The sequence below is a fragment of the Physeter macrocephalus genome, chromosome 5 (assembly GCF_002837175.3).
Source record: "Physeter macrocephalus isolate SW-GA chromosome 5, ASM283717v5, whole genome shotgun sequence".
Taxonomy (NCBI): Eukaryota; Metazoa; Chordata; class Mammalia; order Artiodactyla; family Physeteridae; genus Physeter; species Physeter macrocephalus.
In genome coordinates, this window is record NC_041218.1 from 102719976 (window position 1) to 102742544 (window position 22569).

General features: G+C 47.7%; 1 protein-coding gene and 1 long non-coding RNA gene across 5 annotated transcripts in view; one reads left to right on the forward strand and one right to left on the reverse strand.

Moving 5' to 3' along the window:
• LOC114486359 (uncharacterized) overlaps positions 1 to 22569 on the forward strand; it is a 464012-nt gene that overhangs the window by 51864 nt on the left and 389579 nt on the right. The gene's annotated exons all lie outside the window — the stretch shown is intronic.
• The window catches only part of EGFR (epidermal growth factor receptor), a 206243-nt gene that overhangs the window by 46989 nt on the left and 136685 nt on the right, over positions 1 to 22569 (reverse strand). For 2 of the 4 annotated variants that reach the window (XM_024115136.3, XM_028490271.2), the window contains 7 exons: positions 18581 to 18732; positions 17532 to 17715; positions 14604 to 14738; positions 9935 to 10003; positions 6430 to 6548; positions 4975 to 5116; positions 3473 to 3589 (listed from right to left, as the gene is read on the reverse strand). In XM_024115136.3, the coding sequence (XP_023970904.2) occupies positions 3473 to 3589; positions 4975 to 5116; positions 6430 to 6548; positions 9935 to 10003; positions 14604 to 14738; positions 17532 to 17715; positions 18581 to 18732 (918 nt within the window). Of the gene's footprint in view, positions 1 to 3472; positions 3590 to 4974; positions 5117 to 6429; positions 6549 to 9934; positions 10004 to 14603; positions 14739 to 17531; positions 17716 to 18580; positions 18733 to 22569 lie in introns of those variants that run through there. The other 2 variants (XR_003680000.2, XR_003679999.2) reach the window with 1 other exon arrangement.

The window sequence follows — 22569 nt, forward strand, 5'->3', positions numbered from 1 at the left end:
CCTGCCGATGCAGGGGAACCGGGTTCGCGCCCCGGTCCGGGAGGATCCCACGTGCCGCGGAGCGGCTGGGCCCGTGAGCCGTGGCCGCTGAGCCTGCGCGTCCGGAGCCTGTGCTCCGCAGCGGGAGAGGCCACGGCGGTGAGAGGCCCGCGTACCACCAAAAAAATAAATAAATAAATAAAAAATTAAAAAATAATAGCTAGTGTTCCACAGGCAGAGGGGAGCAGGCAGGAAACTGCAGCCGTGGGAACTATTGCCGCCATGCTGTCATTCATTCACTCAACAAACACCGCTAGGCCTGCTAGGGCCCAGGGACCATGGCAGGGTTGGGGCTGCAGTGGTTACAGGAGACGCCACGGCTGTCCTCAAGGAACCTGCTTTCTCCTCCTCATTTTCCCCACTTGGGCCAGAGTACAGCTGCTCCTGAGGACTCCAGCTTGCCCTCCGTGACAGTGTGCTCTGCGCTCACCCGCGTGCCCCCACTATCCCTCAGCGCCTCCCCTCGCCTAACGGGGCCTGCGGCTTGGTCTTCTAACTGAAAGAAACAATATGCATAGATTTTCTTTTTTTTAATCGAAAGAGCAAGATGCATTCATCTGAGAAAACACAGAATAAAGAGGAACAAAATGACAAGCAATTCTACTATGTACCTTTGATATTTTAGAAAATTTCCTTCTAGCTCTCCTCCATGGTTATGTCACACTGATATGTAGCTGGTTGTTTTTTTTTTTTTCCCCACTTATTATGCTGTGAACATTTGTCCTGTCGTTAAAACCGTTCACAAACATGGTTTTTAATGGCCGTCTGATGTTACATCGTAAGAAATACTGGAATAACTCTTATGAGAGAAATTGCTTTTCTTCCCCAGTGTTTACTTAAGCCATGTGCTTTGATCTGTGTCCTATTGTGACGTCAGCCTCAGATGCCTTTTTCCACACTCTGAGCCCATTTATTAATTTACATTCACTCCCGAATTTCCATCTCAAACGCCAGCTCCCTCCAAAGCCCATTTATCTGTTGTGGCTCTACTTCTAGAATTCACAGTGCAATCTTTGGTGCCTCTCTCTCAGGCTGTATCTTACTTTGAAGAATAATCATGGCAAATCGCATTGTTCAGGATGAGGTCCTCCCCCGGCCTCACCCAGGCCTCCCTGGGGACAAGGTCCCCCCGTCTCCCTCTGCTTCACTCTGTCCGGAGTCCCTGCTGCTTGGGTTGCCACCTGGCAGTGGGGCCTGTCCCATCAGCGCCCCCGGACCTCCAGGCTCGCCTTGCGCTGCACCTGCCTCGCTGTGGGTTTGGGAATGGGAGGGCGAGGCTGTTTTAGGATTCCAGGGCTCTGGCTGACAACAGAGAGAGGCGAACAAGCCCCGAGGCAGATGCCTTTTAATGACAGGTTCGGAAGAGAATTCCACATGTTTGAAAGAATATCCATTCTCTCTCTGTTTAGGTGTGATGGTGATGGTGGGGTTACCTGAATTCCTAAATTTGGAGATAAATTACACATTCACCCCAGACCGATCAGATTTGGAGAAGTTGTGGACCATCAACACACGCATTTTCCAAACTTTGTTTTCCTGGCATCGCCCTATACCCGAAGGGATCTGAGTTGGCCGCTACTCCAGGATATGAACTGCGGGGGGGGGGCGGGGTTTGGAAAATAGAGCATAATGATTACAGCAGAATCCAAGTGTTTGCTGAACACAAAACTAACAGAACAAAGACAAAAATAATCTCTGATTTTATTGATCCATTTGAGGATGCTGATAGTAACCCTCTCTCTCTTCAGGGGCTTAACTCTTCTACTTCCTCTGTGCCAGGCACTGCCCCAGGTTCTTATTTTCTTCCTTCCATGTCCCCTCTGCCGGGAGGTCTCCTGGAGCCAAAGGACACTCATCTCTCAGGGCCCCGACACCCCTGCCACACAGGAACTACAAGGCCAGGTGGCCACAGAGACCCGCTGGGAGCTCGTGGGTCTGTAAAGTGGGGATCGTAACGGCACAGACCCCCTAGGGGGGCTGGAGGGACTCGATGACGTGGAGCACGGAGGCTGAGTTTGCCCCGTGAAAGAACACACGTGCAATGTAAGAGCACAGAGGTGGTAATCGGTTTCAGCTGAAATCACAGATGCTTCTTAGGGAAGGTGGCATCTGAAGCAGATGTTCAAGATAAGCAGTTATTCATTGAGGCATTTTTTCTTGTAACAGCAAAACAGTGGAAACAATCTAAATGACCATATACAGGGAGACTGGCTGGATAAATTATGGTAGAGGGGACAGGATATAGGGGATTATGGATAGGGTTCGGGGGGTGCCCAGCAGCTGCAAAGTAGGATGAGGAAGATTCATACGAAGTTATCTGGAGTGATCTCCAGGGTATGCTAAGTTTAAGTGGCAAGGTACAAAGAGTGTAGATGCGTCTTCTGTGGAACTGGAAGACGTGGTCTAGGCCTGCCACGTGCCCAAAGGACCCAGGAGCCAACTGGGGAGGCTCCCACGGGCCACATGGGAGACAGTCTGGACATCAAAGTGAATAATGACAGGAGAGATTACCATAAACTGAATAAAAAAAGGATTCAATGGCCTCACATGGGTACTAAAAAAGCTATTTTAGAAAAGAATGTCAACTAATAAATGTAGAAGAAATGACAGAAATAGGAAATCACTCCTTTATAACCACCAAGAAATCTGACTGATGCTACTACTTCAAGCAAATCATCAAATTTGTCATCGTGGTAACGGGATGAAATGGCTGTGCCACCCGGTGGGACGCAACGAGGGGAAATGTTCCTGCCCGCCTGAGTCCCGCCCGGAGGAAAACCATGCCCAGGCCAGACGAGGGACGTCCTGCAAAACACCGGGCCTCAATTCTGCACAACATCGGGGAAAAGGGGGCTCAGAAATGGTCCTGAGTTAACGAAGAGCATGGAACCCACAGCCCTCAGCTGGACTCTGGATCAAAAAGCAGCTAACAAGGACGTATTGGGACAGTGCGGGAGTTGAAATTAAACTGAAAACTAGAATCGCATTGAATCGATGTTAAACTCGGGATGAGAGTGAAGCCGTCTTTTGTTACTTAGGGGAAAGTCCCGTGTGTAGGAAAGTGTGCTGGCGAATGTAGGGTGAAGTGTCATAACACCTGTAATTGTCACTGGGCTCAGAAAACACACACGCACATACACACACACACATACACAGAGACACAAACACAGAGTGAGAGCAATGTGGCGATTACTGAAAATTGGTAAAGTTAAGTGTAGGGCATATGGGTGTTCATTACACTATTCTGGCAACGTTTCTGGGTGTCGTTTGAAAAATTTCAAGATAAAAGATAAAGTACAGGATAAGCGGGGATAAATTGGCATTGAGGACACCCAGGAACAGGGCAGAGCGTAAAGGAAGGGACACATCTCCGAGCCTGGAGATCCCCTCACGTCTCGTCTGAGCGTGTCGCCCGCACTGGGCGGCTTCCCACCTTTGCCACAAGGTCCGTCGCACTTTTTACACTTGCGGACGCCGTCCTCCTCCACCTCCTGGCTGTCAGAGCTGCAGGCGCGGACGCACGAGCCGTGGTCCGTCACCACGTAGTTACCTGAGGGACAGTGAAAGGAAGGTGGCGAAAGCGGCACCAGGTGTTCCTGGGCCTCACGACCCTCCGTGACGGGCTGATCCTCTGGTTTTGTTTACTTTAAGGACAAAGAATGAAACGCTGCAAACAGAGAGGGATGCGGGGTTCACGGGTTTTCAGGGCCTCCCCGCCAGGCGCCGCGTCGGGCTGCTCGGGGCGCCGCCCGCTCGTGGGTCACAGGGCTCCCTCCCTCCCTGCAGCCTGTGTTCCCGTAGGGTCTGCCTTCAGGACTTGTGGTTGAAGCTTGACTATTTATTAAAAAACGGGAAGCTACACAAAGACCACGCTTCCACCGGGGCTGCCACACCCGGGGCTGCCCTCGTCCCCTCCGGCCACCACGGGTGGCGGTGCCCAAGCTTGGCACCAGCCCCGACGCTGGTCACTGTCTCGTTGCTGCCGGTGCAGCAACGTGTTTGTGTTAATAACCTATTAATGCAAATATTAGTCTATACTTTTCAGGAACTCTATGTGTTCCTTGCGACTTTCCCAAGTGGATCCTCAAACCTATTTGCTGGGCGTTTGTCATTTTCCTTCTGAAAACTGTCTACTTTTGTTCTCTGAGGCTCTGAGTGGCTTCCTGTGGACTTTAAACTCTGCCTGTTAAGCTGTCTCTCAAAGAATATGTCTGTGTCATGACTGTGGCCAATTTTTCTTAGCTTGTCATTTACCTTACAGTGGTTTATTATTCTAGTTGTGTGTTCTTTTTTCTGTTCCAAATTTATAAAATTTCATGTTCACAGATCTGGTAGGGCAAACCTCCCCCTCATAATTGTTCTTAAACATTTTTTTTCCCCCTTAATCTTCCCTCTTGGAAATCAAGATTGGTTTCTAAAACAATTTAATTAGACAATTCTACACTTCCTCTACCACGAAATAATTCATGTGGCCATCTCCCTAAATACCAGAGCCATCTGTAAAGCACAGACAGAAATAAGCAAAAACCCAAGCCCAAATGATTACACAAAGCCACCTGACAAGCAAAAACCCCTCTGCTGTATTCCTAAGGGCACAACCTTCACCAGATTTTGAACCACTAAAGAAGGCAGGTCTTCTCACTACTCTCTAACTTAGGCCTTTTAAATACCTGCAAAGAGCTAAACGGGAAAATGGCCCAGTGGTCACGGGTCTGTGCCAATCAGACGATGGGATATTCTGGGCGACCACAGCTGGGGCTCAGGACACAAGAACTGACCCGAGGTCGGAGCAGCCGCCGTCCCCTCACCTGCCCGACGCTGAGGCGAACACAGGGACCCAAGGACACGTGAGCGGGGGACACGGGGATGCCAGCAGGAGACAGAACAGATAACGGGGTGCCTGACAACGGACGGGTCTCCACGAGGGGCACTCACGGGGGCACTTCCTGACACAGGTGGCGCCGAAGCTGTACTTCCCCAGCGGGTTGACTTTCATCTCGTAGGTGGTGGGGTCGTACAGCATGAGTGGCGGGCATGTGTCCTTGCACGTGGCTCCGTCCCGGAACCTGCGGCAGACCTGTCAGGGGAGGGGTGACGGCCGTTAGACTCCGTGCGGGGAGCTGCGGCCGCGGTTCTCCTGGCCGCGTCCGGGCGTTGGGTCAGAGCACACGCGTCTAGCAAAGCACCCTCGGTAGAGTCGGAAAGACCCTTTTCTTAAAAGCATGGTTTTTCTTAAATCCACTGTCCCAGCTGTCAGAGTTTACGGATCATGATGAGGGAAAAACACGTCTCCGTTAACTTTCAAAACAAGGCAGGAAGAGTACACACGCGAGAGTAGTTAACTCTACGGTGACATCATTCTGCAGCTTCGCTTACGTCAGGTTTCCCTCCCAAACAACACTGGAGGATACATTTTAGAATTTATTGCCAAGCGCAGAGAACCTGGACTAGGGGCTGTCGTGCAGAGGGGACCAGACCACGCACAGAGGGGTCCTGACCAACAGCCTCGGGCCGTCTCCTTCCAGCCGCACATCAGGACCGGCCCAGACCAGCCGAGTCCAAAGCCTGGGGGCCTGTCCAGCCTCTGGAACGTTAGCCTCCCTGTCCCTGAAAACCAGACTCTTTTGGATCCCATCCAAGGTGAGTCTCCCAGTCTGGAGCTCGCCCAGCTCTGACTTCGGGACCCCGTCTGTCCGCCCTGGTGTCTCGGGCCTCACAAGGTGCCCATGATCAGATGCGGGGCACCCGCGGCCCACGGGGACACTAGGTCTCGCGTGAGCTTTCTGCAGGAACAGGGACAACAGCGAGGGCGTGGGAACCCCACAGGGGGCGAGGAGGTGGGGGGCGGGTGTGGACGGACGCGCAGGGGGCCTCTGGGCCGAGGTGGAAAGAGCAGAGGCTTTAGGGGCGACAGACACAAATGGAGTCCCAGCTGTGCCGCCGCTAGGGATGTGTGGGGCCCCGAACTTTGCCGTACACATTTCAGGGGTCCCTGCGGCATCAACGCCCTCGGTCTGTAATGAGAATCCGGTGCAACGATAAACAGTGAGACGAGGCTGGTGCTGCCACAGGAGACGTTAGGGGCCCAGAACACACGGTTCGTATGTTGGCTCATTCTATGCCCAGGTCCTGGGTAGGGATGCCACGCACACCGTGCCGTTTAGACCACTTAACAGGTGGGTACTTTATTCTCCACCGCTGTCAGACAAGGAAACCGAGGCACGGAGAGGTCACATAAGCTGCCCAAGGTCACCAAGTAAGTGGTGAAGGAAGGCGGGACACTAAAAGATGCTTTGTCACCCCTGCGGCTACAGACGTCAGTCAGTACGTTTCAATCACAGGAAGGCTCTCTGAATCTCAGGCCAGAGAAGCCGCTGGGGTGGGTATTACCAGGCAGTCACTCTCCCGCGGCCCCGTGCAGCCGGCGGCACACTGGCTGTGGCAGCAGTCGCTGGGGGACCTGCCGCGGCAGCGCCCGGAACACTGCTGGGCACAGATGACTTTGGTCACTGGAAAGAAGCAGAGGTCACCCGTGAGCTGAAGGGCCCGGGAGGGAGGAAGGATGCCTTCCCCGGGACCTCGCAGAGCACGTGCAAACAGCGGAGGAAAGAGAGATCAGTTTGGTGATTCTGCGGCTTAAGTTCCCGAACGTTCACATTCTGCTAAATTCAACTGAGTCTTGATCTTTCTTACAGTACTTTTTTTTTTTTTTTTCCTACTTGTTTCTCATCACTTAGGAGAACTGACTCAGATCAACTCTGGACTTTCAGACTGCTAAATTAGATACCGATGAGAACTGAGTTTCGGGGTTGGGGGGCGGGTAACAGAAAGCATGTACAAAGAGCGTGACGCCTGCCAGAAAGTAGTGTTTAAAAGGACATAACAGTCACATGACAATTAGACTTAAAGTTTTCAAGCTGACACGTCCCCAGATTCCTTGGCCGTTCATGCTCCTGAACTAGGATTCCCACAGAAAAACCCCCTTGAAGAAGCAGCTACTCTTGCTTCTCTGGAGGTGGGTACTCAAGAGAGGGAGGGGCAGGAGAGGTGAGGACGTGAGAGGTGCCATGACTCAGGTAACACGGACAAGCCCCCATTCCCAGGAAAACCTGCCAAACATATTGTTCAGAGAGAATGGCTGGCACACGGGTGGTCCACTTGCACTTACGACAGGATGGAGTGCCAGCAACAGCCCGCGCTGGACTAACTGCACACGGGGATACGTGCCAGACTGTCATTCACATAACTGCTAACATCTGGCCTTAAAATCAACAATGATTTCGGAGCCTTCAAAGGGAAAACACATGCAAGTGTAAGGGGAGAAGACGGCCAGTGAAACTCTGCTCCCCGACTCACGTTTCTGGCAGTTCTCTTTCCCCGCACCCCAGCAGCTTCCATTAAGACAGACTGGATCACACTTTGGGCCTAAAATATAAAAGTAATCGTTAAATTCATATTTCAGGGAAAGGGAACAAGAAACTGATGGCCCCTAGGCAAAGCCACATCCTAGCAACAAGGAAGTGCTTTCGAATTTCTTATTCTGTTTGTTCAACTGGTTGGTTTGTAAGATGATTTAAAAAAGGCTCTCATGAGAAAAAAAAAAAAGAACCAGGTACCGCTTTTATTTACATTTCAGTTGTGGAAACTGAGGAGGAGAGCGATTACTGACTTGTCACAGGCCATGAAAACTGGGATTTAAATGGAGTCATGGGTCCACATTTCAAATCTGCTTAGGCTTGGAGAATTTTCCAGCATCTCCCACAATGATGTTAAGGATGCCTCATCTGGGGGGATGGGTATGCACCAGCCACATTCGTGCCGTGTCCAATCCTCAGTGATCCCAGGAGTTGGGGTCCTGTAAATAAATACTCCTAGACTCCACGCCAAAGAGAGAGAGGCCTGGATGCCACCCAAAGGTAGGACGAGCATGGTCTGTGTCACCTGGTTGATTATCTAAAACTTCAGCTAGTAATTTGCAAGTTACTGTCTGAAAATATCTGTAATGGATCAATCCATTCGTGCAGTTTTTGTAAATGATTTGACTATAAGTGACAGCTACTAAGGGTCTTAATGTCATTAGTTGTGTTTTGTTTTCATCGGCATTAAGAAATCCGAAGACCAAGTGTTCTATATACCAACATGGAGAAGAGCTGACCACCAAATTTGTTAGAAAGAGATCAGCCATGCAGATCACTTCCATTGCAAAGAAACAGTAACCAAGGGACTTAACAAGTGTCCCAAAGTTTCCCACAGTCAGGAAGAGTTCAGTCTCTGGGAGAATTTCGGTTTCAGACAGCAGAGCTGACGATCTGCCAAGTGATTGTTGGACCAGGGCACCCCTTCAATAAGACCGACAAGGGTTACAATCGCTCCCAGGGGTGAAAGGCATTCGTGCAATGCTGGCACTTCTCAGAATCCTGAAGGATGGGAGGATGAGCCCCAGATGGATGGTGTGGGTTGTACATTGTGAAGAGAGACAGATGGAGATGGAGACAGAAAGAGAGAAAGAAACTAAGAGGAAAGAGTAACACATAGATATGTTCAAAGTGGTTGTGTCTGTACAATGATATCACGTTATCTTTCGTTTTTACCCGCTACTTCCCCATATTTTCCAAATTTCTATTATAAGCATATAATAGGTTTATAAAAGAAAATATTTAAAATAAAAACGTTTGATGGCATCTTTCTGTAACACAGGAAAACATCTGCCAATCAAGGAATTCAAAGTCTGCTTATGATTCTATTCTTAACCTTCTGTGACAAAAAAAGAATTAGACATTATTTAAAACACGGATAATAGAAAAAAGCAAGAAGAAGAAATGAGAATCATCCAGAGATAATCAATATAGGCATATAAGTATATCTACATATAAGAATTAATACCACACTACACACTGTATTATAACTTAAAAAATAACCGATAAAACATTAGGACAACTTTTCCATGCCTTTAAATATCCTTCTGGGACTCCCCTGGTGGCACAGTGGTTAAGAATCCGCCTGCCAATGCAGGGTACATGGGTTCCATCCCTGGTCCGGGAAGATCACACATGCCACAGAGCAACTAAGCCCGTGCGCCACAACTACTGAGCCTGCGCAGGATGCCTTCCCCGGGACCTCGCAGAGCACGTGCAAACAGCGGAGGAAAGAGAGATCAGTTTGGTGATTCTGCGGCTTAAGTTCCCGAACGTTCACATTCTGCTAAATTCAACTGAGTCTTGATCTTTCTTACAGTACTTTTTTTTTTTTTTTTCCTACTTGTTTCTCATCACTTAGGAGAACTGACTCAGATCAACTCTGGACTTTCAGACTGCTAAATTAGATACCGATGAGAACTGAGTTTCGGGGTTGGGGGGCGGGTAACAGAAAGCATGTACAAAGAGCGTGACGCCTGCCAGAAAGTAGTGTTTAAAAGGACATAACAGTCACATGACAATTAGACTTAAAGTTTTCAAGCTGACACGTCCCCAGATTCCTTGGCCGTTCATGCTCCTGAACTAGGATTCCCACAGAAAAACCCCCTTGAAGAAGCAGCTACTCTTGCTTCTCTGGAGGTGGGTACTCAAGAGAGGGAGGGGCAGGAGAGGTGAGGACGTGAGAGGTGCCATGACTCAGGTAACACGGACAAGCCCCCATTCCCAGGAAAACCTGCCAAACATATTGTTCAGAGAGAATGGCTGGCACACGGGTGGTCCACTTGCACTTACGACAGGATGGAGTGCCAGCAACAGCCCGCGCTGGACTAACTGCACACGGGGATACGTGCCAGACTGTCATTCACATAACTGCTAACATCTGGCCTTAAAATCAACAATGATTTCGGAGCCTTCAAAGGGAAAACACATGCAAGTGTAAGGGGAGAAGACGGCCAGTGAAACTCTGCTCCCCGACTCACGTTTCTGGCAGTTCTCTTTCCCCGCACCCCAGCAGCTTCCATTAAGACAGACTGGATCACACTTTGGGCCTAAAATATAAAAGTAATCGTTAAATTCATATTTCAGGGAAAGGGAACAAGAAACTGATGGCCCCTAGGCAAAGCCACATCCTAGCAACAAGGAAGTGCTTTCGAATTTCTTATTCTGTTTGTTCAACTGGTTGGTTTGTAAGATGATTTAAAAAAGGCTCTCATGAGAAAAAAAAAAAAGAACCAGGTACCGCTTTTATTTACATTTCAGTTGTGGAAACTGAGGAGGAGAGCGATTACTGACTTGTCACAGGCCATGAAAACTGGGATTTAAATGGAGTCATGGGTCCACATTTCAAATCTGCTTAGGCTTGGAGAATTTTCCAGCATCTCCCACAATGATGTTAAGGATGCCTCATCTGGGGGGATGGGTATGCACCAGCCACATTCGTGCCGTGTCCAATCCTCAGTGATCCCAGGAGTTGGGGTCCTGTAAATAAATACTCCTAGACTCCACGCCAAAGAGAGAGAGGCCTGGATGCCACCCAAAGGTAGGACGAGCATGGTCTGTGTCACCTGGTTGATTATCTAAAACTTCAGCTAGTAATTTGCAAGTTACTGTCTGAAAATATCTGTAATGGATCAATCCATTCGTGCAGTTTTTGTAAATGATTTGACTATAAGTGACAGCTACTAAGGGTCTTAATGTCATTAGTTGTGTTTTGTTTTCATCGGCATTAAGAAATCCGAAGACCAAGTGTTCTATATACCAACATGGAGAAGAGCTGACCACCAAATTTGTTAGAAAGAGATCAGCCATGCAGATCACTTCCATTGCAAAGAAACAGTAACCAAGGGACTTAACAAGTGTCCCAAAGTTTCCCACAGTCAGGAAGAGTTCAGTCTCTGGGAGAATTTCGGTTTCAGACAGCAGAGCTGACGATCTGCCAAGTGATTGTTGGACCAGGGCACCCCTTCAATAAGACCGACAAGGGTTACAATCGCTCCCAGGGGTGAAAGGCATTCGTGCAATGCTGGCACTTCTCAGAATCCTGAAGGATGGGAGGATGAGCCCCAGATGGATGGTGTGGGTTGTACATTGTGAAGAGAGACAGATGGAGATGGAGACAGAAAGAGAGAAAGAAACTAAGAGGAAAGAGTAACACATAGATATGTTCAAAGTGGTTGTGTCTGTACAATGATATCACGTTATCTTTCGTTTTTACCCGCTACTTCCCCATATTTTCCAAATTTCTATTATAAGCATATAATAGGTTTATAAAAGAAAATATTTAAAATAAAAACGTTTGATGGCATCTTTCTGTAACACAGGAAAACATCTGCCAATCAAGGAATTCAAAGTCTGCTTATGATTCTATTCTTAACCTTCTGTGACAAAAAAAGAATTAGACATTATTTAAAACACGGATAATAGAAAAAAGCAAGAAGAAGAAATGAGAATCATCCAGAGATAATCAATATAGGCATATAAGTATATCTACATATAAGAATTAATACCACACTACACACTGTATTATAACTTAAAAAATAACCGATAAAACATTAGGACAACTTTTCCATGCCTTTAAATATCCTTCTGGGACTCCCCTGGTGGCACAGTGGTTAAGGATCCGCCTGCCAATGCAGGGTACATGGGTTCCATCCCTGGTCCGGGAAGATCACACATGCCACAGAGCAACTAAGCCCGTGCGCCACAACTACTGAGCCTGCGCGCTACAGACCGAGAGCCACAACTACTGAAGCCCGTGCACCACAACTACCGAAGCCCGCCGCGTGCCTAGAGCCTGTGCTCCGCAACAAGGGAAGACACCATGATGCGAAGCCCGCGCACCGCAATGAAGAGTAGCCCCTGCTTGCTGCAACTGGAGAAGGCCCGTGCGCAGCAACGAAGACCCAAAGCAGCCAAAAATAGATAAATAAATTAAAAAAAAAGAAAAACCTGAAAAAAAAAGTAAATATCTTTCTACCTAACATGAATTTTTAATGGCATGGCTGAACCACAATTTATTTAACCAATCTCTTCTTTTGAGATACATAAATTGCTCTCACAATTTATTATAGGGCTTCCCCTGGTGGCGCAGTGGTTGAGAGTCCGCCTGCTGATGCAGGGGACACGGGTTCATGCCCCGGTCTGGGAAGATCCCACATGCCGCGGAGCGGCTGGGCCCGTGAGCCATGACCGCTGAGCCTGCGCGTCCGGAGCCTGTGCCCCGCAACGCGAGAGGCCACAACAGTGAGAGGCCTGCGTACCGCAAAAAAAAAAAAAAAAAAAAAAAAAAAAAAAAATTATTATAAACAAGGCTGTAAGGAACATTCTTGAACAAATACATTTTTCTACATCACTTAATTTCCAATGTGACTAACCTAATATCCCTAGATCCTTTAAAAAAAACCCTTAATAGTTCTGTCACTTTGATATTTTTCCCTTAGTAGTGAAATCATTCCAGAACAATTTATTGAATAATGAATTCTTTTCTTATTTGCTTGCAATGTCATTTGTTTATGGACATTTGATTCAGTTAGACTTAGTCTCATTATCTTATTCTTATTTGTATATGTCTACTCTTAAACCAATACCATATTGGTTTAGAGTTCATAGCTCTGTAATATTTGAATCTTGTTATTGCATAAACCTGTCCACCATTCTTCTTTCCCAACACTTTCTTGCCAGGTCTTTCCCACAGCTGTGGTGTGAGAGGGCAGATGTGCCGCTTTGGGTTGCCTGATCTGGTCCATGGCAAACCTGTATTAGGCTCACCGCCTTTCCATGTCAGTTTTTCTTGTTATAAATATATACAATTTAACCTCCCCCACCGTCCAACAGAGAGCTGAGGAAAGGCTAACCTCGATCTCTGGATAATATAAAATTTTGCATCGTAAAAGAAAGCTTTTGGTTTCTTGCAAACATAGTGGGTATCATTCTGAATGTCTGTTGGAATAATACATTTACAAAACCAAAGGGCTCAATACCCATGTTCACAGCAGCATTTTACTGACAACTGTCAAAAGGTGGGAGCAACTCCAGCATCTCAAGTGTTCATTGACAGATGACTGAATAAACAAATGGAACAGTATTCAGCCGTATTAGGGAAGGAAGTTCGGACACATGCTGTAACTTGGATGGCTCTTCAAGAAGAGCCACTGTGCTCAGTGAAAGCAGCCAGTCACAGAAGGACAAATACTATGTGATTCCACTCATACAGGGCACCTAAAATTCGTCCAATTCATAGAGGCAGAAAGTAGGATGGTGGATGCAGGGGCTGGGCGTGGGGAGTTAGTGTTCAATGCGGACAGAGTTTCAGTTCGGCAAGATGCAAAGAGATAAATGGTGGTGACGGCTGCACAACGATGTGAATGTACTTAATGCTACTGAACTGCGCTCTTAAAAATGGTTAAGATGGGGACTCCCCTGGTGGCACAGAGGTAAAGAACCCGCCTTCCAATGCAGAGGACGTGGGTTCTACTCCTGGTCAGAGAACTAGACCCCACATGCGTGCCGCAACTAAGAGTTCACATGCCACAACTAAGGAGCCTGTGAGCCGCAACTAAGGAGCACATGTGCCACAACTGAAGGAGCCAGTGAGCCGCAACTAAGGAGCCCACCTGCCACGACTGAGACCAGCACAACCAAGATAAATACATAAAATGAAGAAAATTAAAGAAAAAAAGTTCACCACAAAAATACACGAAAGGAAAAAAGGTCCTTATTTAAAAAAAAAAACGCTGATTGAGATGGTAAATTTTATGTTAAGGGTATTTTATCATAATCAATCAAATCAAAGAAAAAAACCAAAAGACAAAGCAGCTCCAGTTGATTTTTAAGATCCATATCATCTCCAAATTCTGAGACCAAAAAAACCAAAGAAAACCCCCAAAAAACAAAAACAAAAAAACACCCATGCATCCACTGCATAGTTGTAGGGAAACAGAGAAACAGGAAACGATGATGGCTTCTTATTTTCAAGACCGAAAGGTCAGCGAGATCAGGAAGGCAGCCGGCTAAGTGGAGCTTAGGGTCCTCAGAGTTTCCCACTACCAACAGCGTTAATGGGGCAGCCCCGACCTGCAGCCCGGCCCTGGCCAGCCTCTCCCTTGCATGGGCTGCCTTACTGATGAATGGCAGGGACTAGGTAACGGGCACTAGTTAAATATGGACAAACTCATCCCCATTTGCTCCCCAGTTTTGCTGGGGGCTCCATGTGGGAGCGCCTAGGCCCATCAGCAGGAGGGCAGAGTTCAGCCCCAAAGCTTCCAGAGGGCCTGGTGCTACTCTGGGCCTCAGCCGCAAGTCAGAGGCTCACAAAGGCCTAGTCAGTCTCCTCACACAAGATGTGAGAAGCCCCCTCGCCAGGGCTGACATGACGGGCTCTTCTTAGTGCCACATGAGGGCTTAGCTGTCCTGGGAGGGGGTGGGGGCGGGTGATCTGCCAGCAGGGGAGCCGTCACCGTGAAAAACAGGTTTTTTTCCCCTCTGTCTTCTAGTGAGCATATAATCTGTTTACTATCGATATTTACGTTTGTGTTAGATTCGTGTAAGGTAATGGGAACTCTGCTTTCTTGGAGGCCCACCCCAGCTCCACAGCTCTGCCCGCCTCAGGGGCTGCAGGCTGGGGGGCAGGGGTCATTGTGGGACACTTACATCTGCCCAGCTGGTCCTGAAATTCCATCGACATGTTGCTCAGAAAGTCGGTGTTGACGATGTCCCTCCACTGGACGGTCCCCATGTTGCAGAGGACAGGGTTGTTCCTGAACCGCACGGCGCCTTGCAGGATCTCTGCGTGAGAGGGGGACCCCCGTGAGCGCGTGGGCCGTCTCTCCTAAATTCTCCTCAAGTACGCATGCGTTTCTTCACAGTTTGCCTTCTGCTAAAAGACGGCAACCTGCAAACGAGACTCCCCTTGGAACCTCACTGGGGGCAGAGTGGAAAATGACCTGATGGACTCCTCTGTGGAAGAGCCAGGGTTCCCCTGCACTGGGTCTTTGAACCATGAATAATCAGAATTTCGAAATATGGAGAGGAAAGAAGATAACGCTTTAGTCACTTAGCATAAACGACAAGTGTACAGTGAGTCGGTGGTTCCCGGGGAGGCTGGTCTGGGCTGGGCCGGAATGACCGTGTGACGACGTTGTGAAAGGGCAGACGCAACAGGAAGGGCGGGGGGAAGGGAGGATGCTGTGAGGGGCTTTGGGAGCGTTTCATTGGAGAAAAGGGGGTGGGAGCGAGCCTCAGCAGGAGGATGTGTGCGTGTGCGGAAGAGACGGGACGGGCACCAGGAACGCCAAGAGGTGAGACTGTCCAACGGTCCAAAGGAAGAGCTGGGAGGACGTGAAAAACCAGGGGTGATGAGAAAAGTCAAGCCTGAGCAGAGGACCAGTGTTTCACCCATGACATTTGTGTCAACACCTCCTGAATGACCCGTGTACACAGAGCACAGCAGCAAGAGCTGCGGGGTCAGCGGAGATGAGAGATTTCTGCTGGTCCCTTTCTAAGAAGCGACACGCGTGGGAGACACGTCACACAGTTAATGGCCACGACTCACAACAGGGCTGGGGCCAGTTGGCTTATACGCATGACCTGAGCTAATCCTCACGTGGTCCTCTGACTGTAACTCAAATCTAGATACACAGGTAATGCCCAGCATCCCAGAGCGGGAAAGGGACGTGGCAGAGGAAGGGTTCTCCCTGGAAAGCTCTCTGAGGCTGATCGAAAGAATGACATTTCCTGAAGGCTGATGGAAGCACTGGAGGAACCCGAGGGAGGGCGGGCGCTGCGGGCTCCAGTGGACACACGACCGACCGCAGTAGAGGCCCCGAGGGCTCTGGGGGCGGTTCCTTCAGCAGGCGGGGGAGGGGGGCGGGGAGGGAGGGGGAGGGGAAGGGGGGGCTACAGAGGCAGGCCGGAGGCGGGCGGGGGGGGGGGGTCGGAAAGGGAGCTTTGCATGCGAAGTCAGAGAAGGCAGCAGGACAGCCAAGTGAAAACGTTCACCACGAGGGAGCCAGAGTCAAGGGATAAACTGATGAGAGGTCAGCACTGGAGACGCAGAAGAGCGACGTCAGGGCAGCAGGACCCTCGGGACGACAGATCGGGGCCGGGAGAGCGCCAGCAGGCAGGCCGAGGGCCCGACAGAAGCCGCGGGCAGCGTGGCGAGGGGCAAGGGCCCGCGTCAGTTATCAATAACAGTGTGTAATTCTCGTCCAGTAACCCACATTAGAGGATTATTTAATAACATTAAATAATCGGGATTGATACTACCCCAATACCCACAACAGAAATAATACCAAGCGAAGAAACGGCTGCCCAGCGCTGTATCTGGAGGTATTCACTTAGTCTTGTCAGCCACCCTCGGATGTCTGTCACCATCGTTCAACCCCATTTTTGAAGACACAGCGCACACGCTCCCGGGTGCCTGGCTGGCGAGCGATGGAGCCGGGGCTGGGACCCGACAGTCCGCTCCCACCCGCCTCTGCCTGCTGCCACGAGACAGCGGCAGCGAGAGGCAAGACGGGCATCCGGGCGGGCCGAGCACAACCCAGCGCCAGAGCTGCGCCCGGCAGGTGAGGGGGTGGGAGGCCCTAAGGCCGCCTCCCGAACGCAGAGCCCAGGAGGCAAGCTGGAGAGCAGACGTCAGGCTCCGTGGGGCTTGGCCGCTCAGCCCTCCAGCACCGCGGCCTGGGACCAGGCCCGTCCCTGCCCAGCACCCCCACCCTGTCGTGCATCCTCTGCTCTCACCCCCCATTTGGGGTCGGCCCCCCTCGCTCGTCAGAGCCGCGTGGGAGATGCGAAGGCGAGGGCTCTGGGGGCACAGACTGGGGGGCCGTCCCCGGCCATCTTTTTGCTCATGTGGGACTTCAGGAGGGTTACTTTGCCACCATTTCTTTATCTGTAAGGTGGCAGAGCTACCACTTGCTTTCAAGGAAGGCTGTGGGCATTAAATGAAGTTACCAATTTAAGACGGCTGGCACTGCACCTGCTGCGTGGTGAGGGCACGATCACTGTTACCTTCAATTTTTAAAAATCAACTTGACGTCTTTTCTTCATCTTCTGTAGTTGCCTCTCACACAAGCGCCCTACTCACAAGAATGCAAACTTCTCCTGTAACACCTTTACTCCCTATCCTTAACTTAAAAATGGCTTTCTGGATAACAGCATTAATCTGGAAAATGTCTCAAATAAGGGTTGATTTTTTTAATGTATGTCCCTTATACCTGAGGTCCAGGTAGTGAGACCGGCAGACTACCTAAGCATTCCAGCTCCGGTCACCGGGTCATACTCTCTTATTTCCAGAAGCGTTACCACTTTTTACAGACTCTCTGGATACTTTGCCATGAACCAGGGAGAACTGGTACTTGGCTTAAATCTTCCCTTCCCACCCCACCATCTACTGTCTTCTCAGCGACTTCCACCTGCTGTGCCCTGCACGTGGCTGGCACACAAATACCTCCGTGTCTGAATGAATAAATGAATAAATGTCTTCTCTGAATGGAATTCAGTAAAGCACCAAGCCCGCTGGGTACCGTCCGAGGTCGCTCTCTGCATTTATAGCCTCCCCATTCTCTGGCCTCTCACCCTGTAAGTTTCTCATGGGCAACTCCCTCAGTCCCGTTTTATTTGCACCGTAGTTGGATAAGACCGCTAGGGCATGGGTGCTTTCATAGAGCACATTTCCTCTGATGATCTGCAGCTTTTCCAGAGGAATCTTCTCCGCTGTGTTGAGGGCAATGAGTACATAGCCAGCAACCTCCTGGATGGTCTAAGGAGATAAAACATAAACATATCATTTCTCTTTTGTGGAACTCACGAATGCAAGGTCTGAAATGGCTCCAGAGAGCCCAGGACACCTAGCTGAACAGGAGTGGTTGACAGATGCCAAACATGTAGGTGATTACCACTGGATCCCATGGGATGTGACAGAATTTACAATGATTCCTGCATTTTTGCCTCCTGAGCTTGATAACAATAACAAAGGACCACGTGTATTACTTAGGAATGCTGTGACTTTCATTTTGCTTGCTGTTCAACACACCGAGATGAAAATGGAAATGTTTTATTAATTTATTTTCTGTCTTGCAGGTTTTCTATTAAAAAAAAAAATAAACCCAGAAGAAAACCAATCAGATCCAAAGTTTACACCAAACTCAGAAGCCTTCAGGGCTGATTCCCATTGGCTCATTAGAGCCTACTGTGAAACATTTGGGAATTTAGTGAATGAGTTGGTAAACTCTCGGTAGCTGGAAATCAACCATGGTGGGGGTATTTATACCAGGAAATAGGCAAATGCTACAAAGCAGGAGTTTTTTTCTTTTTTCTTTTTTTTTTTTTTTTTTAAAGAGCCAGTATGTCAGGATACTATGGCTGAAGTGACGGTTAAAAGATTAGCGTCCATGATGATAGCGGAAAGCCAGACTAGTCTGTTTCTCTTTGTTGTTCTTTTATAGCTATAACTTGACACTAGCTAGTAAAGTGGCCTTTTCATAAAACTTGCGTGTGTAAGTCCCTAGGACTTATAACTGCCACAGCAAAAGTAAATACACTGCCAGTTAAATTCTGCCAAGGACTTTATCTACTTATATTTACTTCTACTTTATTTGGGTAAGAATCAAATTCATTGAACTGACCTTTAGGAAAGAAAGGTCGTAACTACTTTGCATGTAGGTAATTTCCAAATTCCCAAGGACCACCTCACAGTTATTGAACATCCTCTGGAGGCTCAGAAAGTGGTCTTCAAAAGTGCCCAACTGGGTGAGCTTGTTACTTGTCCCTTGGCAAACTGGAAACAAGAGGAAAAAAGGTATCACATGAAATGCCAAATAGCAAAACTAAAATAAAACGATATTCGCAATCTTCAACTAACTGCACGCTTCAGTGACTTACGACAGAAATTCTGATCGAAGCCCACTCTGGACAAATGTGACGAAAAATGTTTAAAAGTTTATATAAGATGCAGTTCGTGATAAGTACTAGTTCATCTCTATAATGCATAGAATTGTTTAAAACTGTCAAAAGTTCAAGGGGAAATAGATGGGAATTCTATGAAAATCTTTTAAGATAAAACAGTCTGTAAGAGCTTTAGTAAACAAAAAATACATATCATAATATGCAACTCAGCATTACAAAGATGAGTTAACAACTATATAATGAACTTTTTACTTTGCAAAAAATAGCACGTCACATTATTGCGTGTTCAAAGAATATTTACAAACATATTTTCTGACCATAACATTGTACAACCTAAAATCAATGACAAGAGTGTAAATTAAAACCCACTAGCAGCCGCATAGCACAGGGAGATCAGCTCGGTGCTTTGTGACCACCTAGAGGGGTGGGATAGGGAGGGTGGGAGGGAGGGAGACGCCAGAGGGAAGAGATCTGGGAACATATGTATATGTATAACTGATTCACTTTGTTGTAAAGCAGAAACTAACACACCATTGTAAAGCAATTATACTCCAATAAAGATGTTAAAAAAAAAAAAACCCACTAGCTGGAGATGAAAAATATTCTAAACGAATGCACCAAAGAATAAAATCAAATATTATATAACATTTAGAAAATGACGACATGAAAACATATATCTAAAAAACACACTCAGCTACTAAGAAACCAACATGCCTTTGTGTTTGCCCACACTCCAAGGAGCCCACCCACCCAGGCGCAGGTGCAAGGGTTTTGCGTCCCCTGCCGGGATGTGGCCTTGGCACGGTTAACTCCCTGATGTTTTCAGGTATCAAACTTAACAGAGGAAAACATTTTAAATTAGGGGACAAAATTAGACTATGAAAATACATTTGGTAGTCTAGCTTTAAAAGCAAAGGAGAGGATTATAGTAAAGCCATGTTTATAAACCTAGCTCTTTGAACAACATGTACAGGCAAGCATAAGAAAACAAAGAGGTTCGGGGCTTTTGAAGCAGGGAGCTGTTAAGGGACTGTACTTTGAACCCAAATTATCAAAAGTGAAGAAATATGGCCCCTGGCTTTGGAGGTTAGATTCAGACCAGGCCAGGCTCTTCCACGGATGCAATCTGCAACCAGGTGGCTGAGGACAACACCAAGGCCAGAATCAGGATGCAGATGCAGGGGCTCCTTCAGGAACTCCTCCCGGGTCTTCATTTCTCTTTGCTAGGTCCTTTGTCCCCTCCCCACAGAAGTGTTTGAAGAGCATCACCGTCCACTCTTGCATTTTCGTGCCATGGCAGCGAGCACATGTTCAGATAGCACACAATCAATGCAAAGCATTTACACCAACAGTAAATATGAAGCAACCCTTACTTCCTCTTTAACCGTGTGGGGATTTCCCTCTTCTCCCCTTCTGTGGTCTCATTCAAGTCTGGTGGTAGAGAGAACGTTCACACAGGAACTGCGACGGCCCACAGGACAGAGCCCCCCAGCACTGGCTCCAGGGCACAGCGATGCCGTCACTCTTCCAACCATAACACAGGATGGACCCAACATCCCTGGCTGCTTTCACCCAGGAGTGTGGACCGCTCTGACGGGAACCTCAACTTGGAACCGCTGTACACACTTGGCTGCAATGCACGTGGACGGGGCCAGACTGATTTCCCAATTCTAGGGTCCTTAAAGATGCCACCACCAATGGAGGTACAGGGTTTTGAAGACAGACGGTGACCTTTCCGTCGGCACACCTTGGAACAAAAGCTGCCTTCCAGCTGAAAGACCACGGTCTCCAAATTTCAGCCTAACTGGTCAGCTCTGGTCTAGGGAGCCCCAAGTATTGATCATACCCTTCACACCAGCCTGAGCAGTACTGACTAGAACTGGGTATTGAAGCACATTTCTGAAGCGTGTCTTCTGGGCACAGAAGGGTGAAAACAATCCTAGCTACTTTCATTTTGAAGGATCAGGGGTACTAGCTTGTAAATTTCTCTTGTCTGAAGCAAAGAATTTCTATTATTAAATCACGCAAAAGTGACATTTATCAGTAGAAAAGGAAAACATGCCATGTCAGTTTAGCCTGTTATAGAAGAAAATAATTGCAAAAAGACTGTACTTGTGTTGTCATTCACTCATTCAAAAAGTGCTGAATAAGTATTTATTTGATGAATACCTACCATGACCCTTCACTGTTTACAATTAGTATGAATTACTTTTACATTCATAAAAGATCCCGTTATCTGGAAGATAACAGCAACATTACACATTATTGATAGGAAGGTTAATTTGTAAAACATTTTGAGAAGCAACTGGACAACGTGTGTAAACAAATAAATATGCTTAAATTCCACGTCATGATGTTCCACTTTGGAAAACCTCTTTTGAGGAGATAGACCTATACTGTCAGGCAAGATGTTGATTTATTTTTTAATAATGGCACAAAACTGTCCAACTGTCCAACATGTTTATCCTTGAGAAAAAGCAGTTGACACCCTATTTAATTCAGCTTAAGGCAAGTTCATCTTGAGTTCTATTCTGGGGTCAATTACTAAAGTATCAAAAGAAAATTTAACAAGGCTGTTTCTTCTGAGGCTTCCCCTGTCATGTGCCCAAAAGGAGACAGCAAATCTAGGGTGAGGATGGGAATGGCTTGGCCTAGGTTTCTTGACTGAACAAAGCATAATCTTGGTTCCATCTTTATACCAAGTATCTCATGTTATGTAATATAAAGCAGTGAAAAAATTTAAACGTGAGGCTATTGAATCAGTAATATGAAAAAGTAAAAATCACTAACTAGTGAGGCAGATTTAAGACAAAACTGCAAGAGTGAGAGCCCTTAGCTCAGCCAGGAGAAAGTTTCTTGGTCAGCCCTTCGTCCTTATGCAACACTGTACGACTTCCCCGAGCTCTACGCCATGCTTTCCTCAAGCACAACCTTGGTGAAAACAGTCCTGGCCTCCCAGAATGGTTCTGAGGATTGAATGAACACAAAAGCTTCAACCTCCTTTTGTTGCAGCTAACTACTGGGGACTGTGACAGCTGTTTGACATAAGGTGCCTCTGGACAGACATTGGCGGCCTCTGTGGGCGTGTCCTTGTCCTAAGGTGCCGTCGGAACTGGGCATGTTTGGATCTGCCGATTGGCTTACTCAAATACTGGGCATTAAACAGAGTTACTTTATTCTTTGTCTGAAGAATATTTATCCAATCATAAGAAGAAAGAAAAAGAAATACATTGTACTTTAAGAATTTCATTAAAATATGCATTTAGGCATATTTAAGCAATTTATTCAAAGAGAAATTTAATATTGCCTTAGGGCTATGAAGTTGAAAACCAGACAATTAGAAGTGTTTGTGTCAAGCTCCGTACAGCATACTAGGGATCTGCTCTCCCTCCTGCAAATGTGAGGACAAATCCTACTGAACCAAGAGCAGCAGGGCCTGCAAAGCACTTAGCTTTTCACCTTCACAGTTTATTATGACGATTCACAAATGGACAGAAGAGCTAAAAGAATTGTACTGGGAACATCCTTAAAGTAGCATTTTACTACGTTTACTTTCTCATGTATCCATCCATCTTATTTTTTTGATGCATTTTAAAGTAAGGTACAGGGCTTCCCTGGTGGCGCAGTGGTTGCGCGTCCGCCTGCCGATGCAGGGGAACCGGGTTCGCGCCCCGGTCTGGGAGGATCCCACATGCCGCGGAGCGGCTGG